At 30.6% G+C, this 13,314-nt stretch overlaps 3 protein-coding genes across 4 annotated transcripts; 2 read left to right on the top strand and 1 right to left on the bottom strand.

The window, feature by feature from the left end:
* Positions 1 to 1,712: 1,712 nt before the first annotated feature.
* LOC122536264 (protein PTCD3 homolog, mitochondrial) lies at positions 1,713 to 4,698 on the top strand. The gene is made up of 10 exons (XM_043668490.1): positions 1,713 to 1,928; positions 2,083 to 2,188; positions 2,266 to 2,463; positions 2,535 to 2,782; positions 2,857 to 2,965; positions 3,037 to 3,373; positions 3,447 to 3,649; positions 3,730 to 4,062; positions 4,136 to 4,351; positions 4,430 to 4,698. The coding sequence occupies exons 1-10, from the start codon at positions 1,900 to 1,902 to the stop codon at positions 4,589 to 4,591; spliced, it is 1,941 nt and encodes a 646-aa protein (XP_043524425.1). The 5' UTR covers positions 1,713 to 1,899; the 3' UTR covers positions 4,592 to 4,698.
* A 111-nt stretch (positions 4,699 to 4,809) lies between these two features.
* On the top strand, positions 4,810 to 8,972 carry LOC122536267. 2 transcript variants are annotated; one of them, XM_043668495.1, is made up of 6 exons: positions 4,810 to 5,306; positions 5,385 to 5,517; positions 6,473 to 7,003; positions 7,105 to 7,438; positions 8,147 to 8,352; positions 8,513 to 8,972. In XM_043668495.1, exons 3-6 carry the CDS (start codon positions 6,483 to 6,485, stop codon positions 8,733 to 8,735), a joined length of 1,284 nt encoding a protein of 427 aa, XP_043524430.1. In that variant the 5' UTR covers positions 4,810 to 5,306; positions 5,385 to 5,517; positions 6,473 to 6,482; the 3' UTR covers positions 8,736 to 8,972. The 2 variants fall into 2 exon arrangements, with proteins under 2 accessions (XP_043524430.1, XP_043524431.1); XM_043668496.1 differs by having other exon boundaries at positions 4,812 to 5,306; positions 6,561 to 7,003.
* LOC122536262 (SWI/SNF complex subunit SMARCC2) lies at positions 7,975 to 13,193 on the bottom strand. Its single transcript, XM_043668489.1, has 7 exons — positions 12,832 to 13,193; positions 12,326 to 12,445; positions 12,143 to 12,256; positions 10,137 to 12,084; positions 9,710 to 10,017; positions 9,165 to 9,626; positions 7,975 to 8,350 (listed from the first exon to the last, which is right to left on the bottom strand). The coding sequence occupies exons 1-6, from the start codon at positions 12,946 to 12,948 to the stop codon at positions 9,177 to 9,179; spliced, it is 3,057 nt and encodes a 1,018-aa protein (XP_043524424.1). The 5' UTR covers positions 12,949 to 13,193; the 3' UTR covers positions 7,975 to 8,350; positions 9,165 to 9,176.
* Positions 13,194 to 13,314: the final 121 nt, after the last annotated feature.

Here is a 13,314-nt window from a genome sequence, read left to right as displayed (position 1 = left end):
TGAATTCGTATAGTTGTTTTGTTAACTGATTCAGATTCGATAAATTCAAACAAAATTCGATAATTCTCGAAACTTTAAATCTGCTAAAGCTTTACAGATTTATTGATAAGCAATCAGTAAATTATAACTATAAACGAAAAGAAAGGGACTTTTTTATAATTGTATTCATTAAATTTCCAGAAAATTGCGTAACGGAGGAAAGTGACAACAATAGAATATTATTTCTTTCTTCGTCTTACGAAGCAATATAAATGATACGATATATAATATAATATGAATTGTTGCTTGACAGTTTGCGCTGAAGTACCGTTCGATTTTTTTTTCTACTATAATATAATACAAAGAAAAAGGGAAATTGGTTGAAAGAAGGAGAAAAGAAAAACGAGAAAACTAGGGGTCAAGTTACGTTCGATTGAATAAGAAAATACAATGAAAGTAGTGAAGCTGATGTCGTTTCTCTTGTTAGTCGGTGAAATACGAATTTTGTTTTTCATTCATATTCTTTAAGTAGAAGACGTGGTGTAAGCATCCCCTTTTAAGAGTCCCACGGTTTGAAATAAAACACCTGGCTTCTTCCCTATGTGAGTACTATATAGTAAACGCACATATACGTACAATCACATGTTAACACGTTTACGCGCACGCATATTCTCACGGCAGAGAACTGCTTCTCTTCGCGGACTGGTTTTGGCTTCCTTATAAACTTTATTCAATTCTTTGTAATATGCCAAAGGGTATACTTCAACATCCATGCGTGTATATGCACACGAATACGTGTTCCTACTATTCATATGCTAAACAATAAATGCGCTGAAAGAAATGAATCTTTATCTTGTAGATATGACTGTGCAGCTGCCATATTCATTTATTATATACATATACGTGAACACATGAGTTCAATGATAAAAAATTTTTCAGTTATAATATAGTAATAAAGTTTCAGTAATATTTTTCTTAAGGAAACTTACCTTTCATTGTTTATGCGATATCAATTTTACGACTAACTTCGTTGTAGGATCGATTAGCTATTTTGTAAAAAAATTTCATTTGATTATAATTCTGCTTTTGACATGATATATTGTTATAATGTTTATGCATAATAATATTTTTACATATCAGCGAATTGTAAATTCTATTTTTTACATTTAAGCCTTTCAAGTTTTTTTAATCGAAGTACGTCACCATTTAAATCTCAAATTCAATTTAATATCAATTATTGCATTTAATATGAATACGAATATGATTATTCGATTTTCTTTTGAAAATAAATGCGACATTTAACTGATATTCGACTTTCTTTTAGAAATAAATGCGACATTTAATTGATATTCGACTTTCTTTTAGAAATAAATGCGACATTTAACATAAGAAAATTTAGAAGTATACGAATTGTTACTATAAAGAAATAAGTATGTATAAACTAATGTTTTGAAATCTACTTTCTAAGAAAAGTAAAATTTTTTAATAAATATATAATTTTTAATATTTATTTAATATTTATATTAAACTGTTTTTTTTAAACATTTAATTTATTTGTATAAAAAATTAAATTTGTGTAAAATATTAAAATCTTTATTTTGTAATGCATAATTTAATTCTATTAATATTCTGTAAATATTATATATTATATATCATATGTTTATAATTTAGTTAACTTTATACAAAAAAAGATAAGTCTGCATATAGGCAACCAAATACATAAATATAGAAATGAAAGCTTCGTGTTGCAAGTGTATGCATACTTATGTGAGCGAGTGTATGTAGTTCTACTGAAACAATTTAGATTGATGAAAGAAAGAAATTATATTAACAAATGTATATTCACGTTTTAACTTTTGCTAACTATAATATTTAAATAACAAGATTTTCATAATCTTGTATTTAATCAAAACATTCACAATGAATCGCTTGAGATGCCTTTTAGATAGGTTAGTTAACATGATGATACAATTTGAACTTAATAGAAAAATCGAGAATGTTATAATATTATTTATTACATATACCTTTTTTTTTAGTTCCTTTTATTTATTAGTTCTTTTTATTTATACCATGTTTTTTCTAATATTATTATTTGCTTTACAGAACTTCATGGTATGAGTTAAGAAGGTTACAATCTTCATCATCAGTATCAAATTCTAAGATTAAAATACCAGCTAGAATACAACGTGACTCTACTGATATTTTACACGTAAATATATGAAAAATTTATTTTTATTCGACTATTTATTTAATTTAACAATTTTGGTTTTTTGATTTTTTTTAAAGGCCCTTGAAAGTACTATACCAAAAGATTTTATAAATCTTAGTTATATATATCATGATGATCCTTATTTATATCCAGTAAGGAAACTTGATTATCGTAATCGTGCATTGTCATACGAGGCAGGCAAAAAAGCTGCAATATGGATTCATAAAGAACATGGAGATTTATTTCCGAAACATCTCTCAGATCCAGAAATTGAAGTAAATTTTATTTAATATAGATGTAATATATACTGTTTCACAGATTTAGACATAAGTAATTTGTATTTAAGGCATTTAAGCCACCTCTGATGTATACTGATAAAAGTCAAGTATCAGAAGAAATACTTTTACACGCCATATCCAAGCGTATGGTGTCTGACGCTTTGCATATTTATAAATTGTTAGACTCCAATGTTTCTAATGAAACAAAACAATTACTTTTAGAGTTATTGTGTTTTTATAACCATGAAACTGCTGCACAGAATAATTTACATTTAGAACAATGGTTTGTCATATCCCAAGATACACATATTTGGCAGTAAGTACTAAAAGAATAATAAAAGTAAAGAATTATACTTACATCATATTAGCTTCAATAGTTTTATATTTTAGGTACACATCAGAAATTAATGAATTGTTTGGGTTTTTAATTAAACAAGATTCTTTAACAGCAGCAGTGGCATATAATGTTATGATATGTGGTTTAACAAAACACTTAAGAGTATATCAACTTTAATTTTTGCACAACTTTATATTTTTTTTAATTTTATTAATTCTAATTTATATTTTTAGACAGCTGAAGCTTGGGCTCTATATCAAAAATGTGAAGAAGAAAATATTCCATTAAATATTACTACTTATAATTACATATTATGGCTAATTCCAGATATTTTTGGCCACAAGAATGAACTGAAAATAGAAAATTTATTTAATATTATTAATATAATAAATAAAAAAAGAGTTAAGCCAAATGTTAAAACATTGAATAATGCTCTTAATGTGATTAGAGTAACAAACACAGATAATAAGAGAGAGATTGCAAAACGTTTTCTTATGGAATTTAAACGATTAAATATAAAATTTTCACTGGCATCATATTATTATATTATGAATATATTTACAGGAAACAGTAATCATATCTCATTTATAATTTATTCGTTTTAATTATGTTTATTTATATTTACAATTACTTCTCGTTGCAGACAAGAAAGGACATGATAATTTTCTGCAAATTCTACATTCAGTAGAAAATGAAACTTTTATCATTCAAGATCCAATAGATTTAAAATTTTTTAAACATGCTATGTACTTAGCTTCTATATTCAATGATAGAGAAGCTGGTGATAAGATTCATAAATTTTTTCTGGCAAAAGATAATTATAAATTTATTGCAACTGCTGCTATAGTATGTATGATTTAATTTATTGCTTTTATTATTTATTGCTTTTTTTATCTAAATATTAAACTTTACTTTTTTTTATATAGGAAAACGCTTATTATAGCTCATATTTAATGTTGGTATTGTCAACAAGTACTATTGAGGAGTTTTTTAAATTTTATGAGAATTTAGTTCCAAACGTATTTGTGCCATCAAAACGGATTTTAACAGAAATTATAGAAGCTTTTAAATATAACTCATCACCTCACTTAATGAAATATATACCAAGACTATGGTCAGACATGAATACTTATTGTCTTATAGAACCTTCAACGAAATTTATTTTATTACGTTTAATACAAATAAATATTTTACCTGCTGATTCGGTTTTAAGAACAGATCTTGTGAATATAGCTTGGGATTGTTGGAATATCATTCAGGTTGGTTCATAGTAATAAATGAAAAATAAAAAAATAAAGTGAAAAATAAAAATAAAAGATTTGTTATTTACAGAAAGAAATCAAAAAGGAAAAATATACTGCAATTGAAAATGCTGTGACAGCTTGCATAGCAATAATATTGTTACATGGTAATCGCGTAGAAGAAAGTATTAAGGTTATGACATATACTGTTAAAGAATCAAATGTATTTCTTCCAACAATGAATGAAAAACAAGTGAATGAATTATTCAACAATTACATTTTTAAAAAATGTATCGAAGGAGCTTTTGTACGTATATTCATACTTGTAATCTCGTACGTTTATTTAAATTTAAAGTATAATTTTAAGGTATTTATTTTTTTATAGCTTATTCTTGAATATTCTGTAAATTCAGGATTTCCACATATCGTTGAAATGGCTACAAAATTACAGAATCTTTCAGAATTTACAAATGTAGATCGTCAGAGATTGATTGATTTAGTGGGCGTGGAAGCATTAAATTCCTTAGATACAGAAAAATCAAATTAAATTATAATTTTGTGAGAAAATGTTTATTTTCTCACAAAATATTATGTAATTATATATTCTCTTTCCTTTTTATTGTCTTTACAATTAATAAAACTCTTAAATTATAATAGATTAAGTTACATGAAATTTATAAACTTATACTCATATACTTTAATAACTTTTGATTTTATTGCTTTTATATTTTTTTTATATAATAGATTGCTATAGTTAATATTTTTGACTAATTCTAAGTATTTACATCATAGTTGTTTTTTGGCTTTATGTATATTTCTATATCTATTTTTACTTTGATTTAATGTTTTATGTTAGTCTTACCCTATTTATAAGAAATATGGCTATATTTTTTGGCTTTTACAATGTATCTTTCGTTTGATGATCTATAGTGCGAGTATCAATGTTAAGATGTTGCTCTTAAGATTAGTTCCAGCAATGAATGAAGTGGAAAATCATTTATTATTCACTTTCTGGAGAATTTGCTTGGCAAACTCAAGTTTATATATTCATACTTTATTTGCTTATAAGTTAGGAACAATATAAATCAGGTATCATTAGTCGGGAGTATAAGCTGTAATTAATGGGTTACCATCACATACAAATTAAATGAATCTGGCAATTCTTGGTAAACGTATAATGGAAGAAATGAACGAGTGGCAAAAACAGAGAAAACCCAGATATGCGAGGAATTGTTGAAAAGTTGAGGAATAGCTGTAGAATGGTATGTACAATGATGTAAGTTAAGATAACAACAATTGTATGCCGAAAATGATTTATGAAGGATACAATAATATTCAAGGTTTATGCAATGGTATCACACCAGAAATAGTTCATGATACTGTCAACAACAGCTGATCGTGATGCTTACAGAGGTCACATGTGACCGGTCCAGGAGTATACAATGATGTCTTAAGTCGCTTTATTACTGAGAGGTATGATGATACTGTGCTGTTGTATGTAACTACATATACAGGATATGTTGTCACAAGTTTGCAAATGGAGAAAATAAGCTGATATGCTTTTATTTAGACTGTCCAATTTTTTGTTTAATTTTCTTCATACTTTTATATTATGTTTGTTGTTTCTTCTCGTTTTTGCCAGCCCAATATTTCTGTATAATTGAGTTAATTAATATGTTTAATAAGCTAAAACCATCTGTCGAATTTCCTATTTTTTGTTCTTTTTACTGTATTCATATCGCGTTTAGTGCTTTCTATAATTTCTCTTGTATCTGTTTCCGCTTCCTGTGTCTATTTCTTGTAGTAAATGTATGTTGGTTGCTTATTATTTCAATTTCTTTTCTTTTTTTCTTAGATTGTGATTTTCATTATGTTTAATTCTTTCCTTTTGGTGTATGATTCTAGATTTTCTAACAGTTTTTTCAATCTCTTTGTAGCATCTGTCACTATTGCAATCATATCTTCTGCAAATTTTCTTGGGTCTCCATTCTTTTATTTTTCCCATATTCTCTATATCTTCTGTATTCTATGTTAAATAGAATAAGACTAAGTGGGCATCTCTTTCTTACTCCTTAAAAAATTGATATTATTCCTTTATTAAATTTGTGTTATATATACAAAAATTTCAATCAATTTGTCATTCAAAGAATAAAAATTACATGCATGATTGGTATGTATTAATGTCCTTGCCCCCCTAGCTAGGGTACTTACGTTTAATAAATTAAGCTCTGTGATAGTGGGAGCTACTATTCTCTCGTCACTCAAATACTTATTTCCTGCATTGTAACATCGTAACTCACTCGTTCACGTTCACGTTCAAAGGCTAAAGTGTTACGATATTTATTGATTCAAGAATCTTGCAGACACACGAAATTTTTCTTTTTAATTTCTTTTTTATAATTTTAAAAGTTGTAATTTCTGTCTTTAGTATCAAAGTGATGGATGAGGAAGGAGACGTGCGTCTTACGTTAGAATCTGTGCGTGAATTGATAACAAAAGATGAACCTAATGTGCAGATTACCAGCTTGGAAGAAGAACTTGGTTCAGGAAGAGGTGACAATTATACATCCATGCTATATCGTGTTCGAGCAAAAGGCCGTAAACAAATAAAAAATTGTGAATGGGTCAATTATGAACGTGCGATTATTTACAAAGTTTTACCTCGATCAAGAGAACATCGTGAGGCCTTTAAAAGCGAACTTCTATTTCAAAACGAAGTAGCATTTTATACGCATGTGTGGCCTGCTTTGAATGAATTACAAACAAATGGTAGAGAGGTTTTTAGCGGAGTCGCAAAAATATACACGGCGCGAATTGATCTTATTGCTATGGAAGATTTACGAGAAAGAGGCTTTAAAATGGCAGATAGGAGGAAAGGATTACAACTTGAACATTTGAAACGAGCGCTGAAAGCTTTAGCAGGTTTTCATGCGCTCAGTTTAACTCTTAGAGAAACAAGGCAAGTCAAATAATATTTCTTTTTCTGCGCTTCTTTTTATTATGTTACGTTATTATATTCGTATAAGTATGTATATTAACGTGTACGTATGGATGTACAAGGCCGGAAGAATTTGCAAGACTGACAGACCCAAGCAGTGGTCAAGGTATACAAGAAGTTCTTTTTCGGACAGAAAACGAGGATTGGTACCGTCAATATTATCAAGTTGCTGCTAAGAATGCTATCAGAATGGTATCTGATGGTCTTCCTACTCATATGGAATTCAAAAGAATCGAAATAATGGAAAAATTACGGTCATTTCTTAATGATGATGTATTTTTTCGTACTATGAGCGAAATAACAGCCATGCAAGGTCCCCTTACTGTTTTTTGTCATGGTGATTGTTGGACTAATAATATTTTATTTAAAGACGATTTGGTATTACCAAACGAAGAAGTAAGTCTTATGTATAGATAATGTTTATTATCATTTAATAACCAGGTAAAGAATATTTTCTTTACATGTATGATCGTATCAAAATATATAAAAAAGTGTGTAAACACGTGTTATACGATTCAACTATATAGGAATCGAAGAATCAAGAAATAGTGTTTCTCGGTATAATTTTATTATTCATTAATTTATATAAGATTTTTAGATACTAACTTTTTTTGCGTCTGTTACCAATTGTCTTATACAAGTACTATTTTTTTGAATTTCTCGTTAATAAGATTTTTAGATGCTATCTCTTTCCTGCTTCTTATCAATTGTTAATTGTGTGTCTCAATATTATAACAAATATTCGTATAGTTCATAAAAATAAAAATTATTCGAATTTAATTATCGACTTAATTTTATCCAGCATCAAGCATAGAATTCTTGATAAGTATAAATAAATCGTGTTTTCTTATCGAAATAGTTAGGATTTTTATAAATTCTATTCCCATACTTATTCAATTTATTGAAACAAGGAAAGAAAGAACAGATATAAGTATAGTGCAAAAATAGTTATTTTGGTTTTCTGTTTCATTCACAAAGTACAAATAATTTGAATATGAATATCAATACTGATTAAATTTCGATTAGATTAATTTAGGGAATAGAAATTGGAAATAGTAAAATCTAGTTGAATCAAATTTTAAATTACGATTAATGACTTTACAGGTTGTTTATTTAGTTGATTTTCAACTATCTCGAGTTGGTTCACTTGCTCTTGATCTTGCGAATTTGTTGTATTGTTGTGCAAACGGAGAAATTAGACGAACGCACATGACACAACTTCTTCAACATTATCATTTTCATCTAATGTCTTCGTTACAAACGCTTAATCCAAAACAGCCACCAAAAGATCCATCCGTAATGTGGGAACTGTAAGCAACACGTGTAATATAGTACTACATATAGTAATAACACATATAGTAACATATAATAATAATATTTAACATATGTTTGTAAGAGAAAAAAGATTATGGCTAAATTTTTTTAAATTCTTAGTACATTTTTTAATCTAGCGGCTCTCGTCATTTATAGATTAAACGAGGAAATGCGGCGATGCGGGCGATTCGGTATAGGACTTGCATTGGATATGTTGCCAATTGCCACATGCGAAAGCGAAGAGGCTCCAGATTTATATGAAAAATCAGAAACAAGTGAAGGAAAACAAAATACACGAGCACCACCGCGAGGAGGAGCTGAATGTGCGCGACTTATGACTGATCTAGTTTTGGAACTCGTCCATAATCATGCTTTATAGGTTGAATTATATAAAATCTTTATGACGACTATTTGAATATCTTTCTTGTATCGCAACAAAACAAATCAAATGTAATTGTAAAATTATCGCGTAAACTATGTATATGTTTATACGCGATTAAATTATGTAAATTTCTATAAGATCTGACATTTACATGATATAAAAGTTTGTTGAAAATGTCTAGTTACATTAAATAAGAGCAAATAATAAAACGAATATTATTCTATGTTGCAAAAATACTATACTTGATACTAAAAATTTCAGTCACAATTTTTCCTGTCGCTAAAGACCTCGTAGTCAATGCGACGCTAAACCCCCATTAAAAAAAAAAAAAAAAAATTTTTCCTCCTACATTCATACTTTCTGTCAACATATAATAACACATTGTTATACTGATTAATAATTGGAATTTATAAATATGATATATACCTTACAAAAAAATTATGTTTGTTGGGGAGGTGTGTGCGATGGTGGTTGTTGACCTGGTGGTTGTGGACTTGGCGGTTGTTGTTGCTGTTGTTGTTGTGCAGCAGGTTGCCATGTAGGATGTTGATTTTGTTGCTGTTGCTGCTGCTCTTGAGCTAAACGCCCAAGTGCCTGTTGTCTAGCTCTAAATTCCGCAGCTTTCAACTGTTCCAAATGAAACTGTTGTCTTTCTGTAATGAGTTGTTGTCGCTGATATTCAAGACCTTCACGTTCTCGTTCCATTGTAGTTTCCAGTTCTTCAAAGTGACGTAATTTAATTTCCAATTTTTTCATTTGCGTTTCAACGAGCAATGCCACTAAAGATTTAATTTTACGTTCTTCTACAGCTGCCAAATGCTTTGCTTTAACAGCAGCTGCCGCTAATGCTGCTGCAGCTGCAGACTGCAGTTGAGCGTCTCGTACCACCTATAGTTCAGTGAAAAAAAAAATAAATAAATCATATAAATGACAACAGAGATGAATAATATTTAATAAAGATAATAATTTACCTTATCTTTCTTTTCTTTCGCTTCCATAGACTCAGCATCCACAGTTGATTTTGTATCTTCTTCGGTTTCTTTTAGTTCATCTTCTTTCTTTGTTATATCTAATTGACTTTGGTCAATCTCAGATTCTTTAGGTTTTTCTTGTTCCTCTTTTTTCATTTCTATAGAAGCTGTTGTTGCCGAATGTGGAGATGTAGCCACTGTTGTTGGTACGTTTCCAGTAGTTGAAGCTGGTGTATCATCTGGAGGTTCGGGTGGTCCTGTCCCAGCTATACCCGATTGTGCTAGCCCCGCGGCTGGATCAAATTTGCCTAAATAATTGGAAAATAATTAATATGACAAGGTATTATTCAAAATTATCATTTAATGCTCTAATATAATAAGAAGAAAATAAAAAAGAAAGGTAAAAGGTAAAATAAAGGTTAATTACCATCAGAATTGGCACTAGCTTGAACATTTCTCAAGTGTTGGTCCAATAAGGCTGCTGGTACTTGATCCTTAATGGCCGCAAATTCTTCCATAGCAGCTTTGGCTGCACTTGCAGCAACTCTAGGATCAACGACCGAGGCCAAAAATGCCACAGTACTCATAACTGGATTGCCAGCTTTAGAAAATGGTACTGGTTGATAAGCTAATGGACCTAAACCTTCTGGACCGCCTTCTTCTAAATATGGATCTTCTATGGGAAGCCGCAAGAAATGTAAGATACATTCATCTTGCGTTCTCGAACCAACATGTTCGCAAACTTTATTCCAATCATCTTTGTGTAATTCTAGTCCTTCTAACAGTAAAAGCGTTTCTTGTTCTGTCCAATCACGAGTAGCACCAGCAGCTTGTTTGTTTTTCAAAACCGCTGGTTTTCTCGAATACTGATCGATTTTTAATCCAAAGTTTGCCATCACCCCGGCCGTAGCTTTCTCCTCTGTTGCTAGGCTAGATGATTTTTTCTCTAAATCGAGCAATGTTTTCGCGGCAGAAGGCTGTGGTGTTTTTGGAGGATTTGGATTAACTGGGGCCAAACCTGACGGAGTATCTGACAACACATGGAAATGTGATGTCGGAGGTGGTCCCATAGGTGTCGGTCTTGATTCTGCATCCACTTGGTAGTTAATAAGTCCCCATTGTTCCAAAAACGCATGTACACGCATAATTGCACAGACATCACCTGCTAAGTTACGTCTACAAGCAGTCGATGTAATATATTCCGTAGGATTTAATCTGTAGGTGTCGATCATAAAATTTCTGTATGCGAGATAAATTTCCGGTGTTTTAGATTTATTTTTACCATTAAAAAATTCGGATAAAGCTCTCTTTTCTATGGTATGAATCGAATTGTAATCAAACCAAGCTGAGTAACTAGGAACAACAATATGATGCGTTTGCTCAGTAACATTATCTTCCGGTTCGTCTCCTTTATTCCCTTCTCCTCTTTCTTTGCTTGCGTCTCGTTCCTCCCTATCTTGAGTGCTTTGAGAACTTCCCTTATCCCCTTCCATAGGTTCATCCAAATCTGCCATATTACCAGATTTGAGCGGTTGAAGTTCGTTATCTTGTTTTTTACTGCCTGTTGTGGTCAAAGTAGAGCCACTTGTTGGAATGTTACCTTGACCAGTAACAGGAGGATTCGTAGGAGTAGCAACTACTTCTACGATCCGAGGTTCCGCCGGTGGATCTTCCATTCCTTGAGTGAGATCATCTTCCTCTTCTCCTCCGCCACGTGATTTTTTTGGAGTCGTAAGTGATGACGAAGATGAAGTACTTTGAACACCTGATGGTGCTCTCGCGCTTTTACGTTTTCCTGGTTTCGGTGACGGACTAGGAGATCGTTTTCTTTTTGGTTTTTTTGCTGAAGGTGGAGGATGAGACGGCTGAGCCATTAAATCTTCTACCGAAAGTCGGTATTTATGTATTTTCTTTTGACCGTTCTCATCTATTTCGTAGTCTTCTTCGTTCATCCATTCGTTATATTGATCTAAGTCTAACGCCCACGTTGCCGATACTTTGTATACCGATTTCATATTTGTATTTGTAAGTGTACCTTCTGGAAAGTCCCAGGGTAGATCTAATGTAGTCCAAGAATCATAACTATCCGGGAAATAATACCAATGAAGAAGGACAGATCTTTCTCGTCTCATACAAGGTCGTGCATACTCTTCTTCCATAGGATCAACTGGAGGGTAAATTATGTGTGTTGCATCTGTTTCATTTTCAACAATACTACCTTGATGTCGCCGAACTGCTTCTTTTACTTTTGCAGCTGTTGATTTATCTACATCAGGTCTAACATATACATTTGGTATAATCATACAACGATTCTGTACCAAAGCTCGTTCAGCTGCCATTAACATTTCTACTGTTCTGTCCATACGAGATCCTGACTAAAAGCCAATATTTATTTATTATGTAATTATTAAATTATGTTTATGTCATGCTTACTTTTCCAACAGGGAAATCAAATCGACGCCATCCTTGTTCTTGTTTAAAACGATATGCTGTAGCAAGAATATGACATAAGCCACCACCAGGTTTAAAATCTAAGAAACATTTCATCTACAAATTTCATAAATGTATTAGTTTCCAAAGAAATATTTTACATTCTAACAATCGAAGAATACATACAGGAAGTCTTGTCATTGGAGGTTTCGAAACATTCTTCCCTAAATTATCTTCTTGAAATTGCAATAATTGTACTACCAACGTAGCTAAACTTTTATTTGTGGGAGGATCCGTTTGGACATACTAAAAAATATTTGATAGAGGTATAAGAAAAATATTTTAAAATGTCAAAATAATTAGACAAAATTCAATACATTTCTGTGCAATGTAATTTATAAAATAAAATATTCATATGCTATATAATGAAATTATTATTTGAATGTATAAAAGCAACATTTTATCAGAAAAGAGACATAACAAATGATTAATTTACATATTACTAATGTTTATAATATCTACATTAACTTAAAAATAAAGTTATGATCTTAATAAATTACAGAGTAACAATTAGACAGAGCAACAAAACAATTGAAAAAAATATGAAGAAACTAATTCGTGTCAGAATATAGCATATAAACTAGTGAACAATTGATCATATACATATCTCGAAGCCAAACGTTTTGATGTACCTTTTTGCAGGTTTTCAACAGCCATTGTTTAATTCCATCTAATTGTGTGAGGATCTCCTGGGACTCAAAAAATTTCGTATTGGGTCCACCGTCTTTTTTAGGTCCTAACGCGAGCATTCTTTACGAAATGTTAACTTAAAAAATTGTTGGATACGCTACGTGAAAGGACAGCGCGTTTGTTGCAAACATGACACACCTCTGAAGTTGGTTCTAGCCATGTTATTCCAATACAAATATATTCCGATCTACGATTGTAAATTTCTTCGAAATCAATGATATTTCTACAACCTTATGTATGACAATTTCTAATAAAAAAAAAAAAAAGAAATATATATATTTGTTTTTCGTACGGACTTATAACCTTAACTGAATATTCATTATTAACTATGAACGAAGCAGATAATGGTTTTAACCATTGGCAAACATGTTTGTACTTAAATATAGTAACTCGAAATTATTTGATATTTGCTTGTTTCGTAGCTA

Source organism: Frieseomelitta varia, unplaced genomic scaffold (genome assembly GCF_011392965.1).
Source record: "Frieseomelitta varia isolate USP_RPSP 00005682 unplaced genomic scaffold, Fvar_1.2 scaffold_816, whole genome shotgun sequence".
Taxonomy (NCBI): Eukaryota; Metazoa; Arthropoda; class Insecta; order Hymenoptera; family Apidae; genus Frieseomelitta; species Frieseomelitta varia.
The sequence above is the reverse complement of the archived record's forward strand: the minus strand, read 5'-3'. Positions and strand labels throughout refer to the sequence as shown.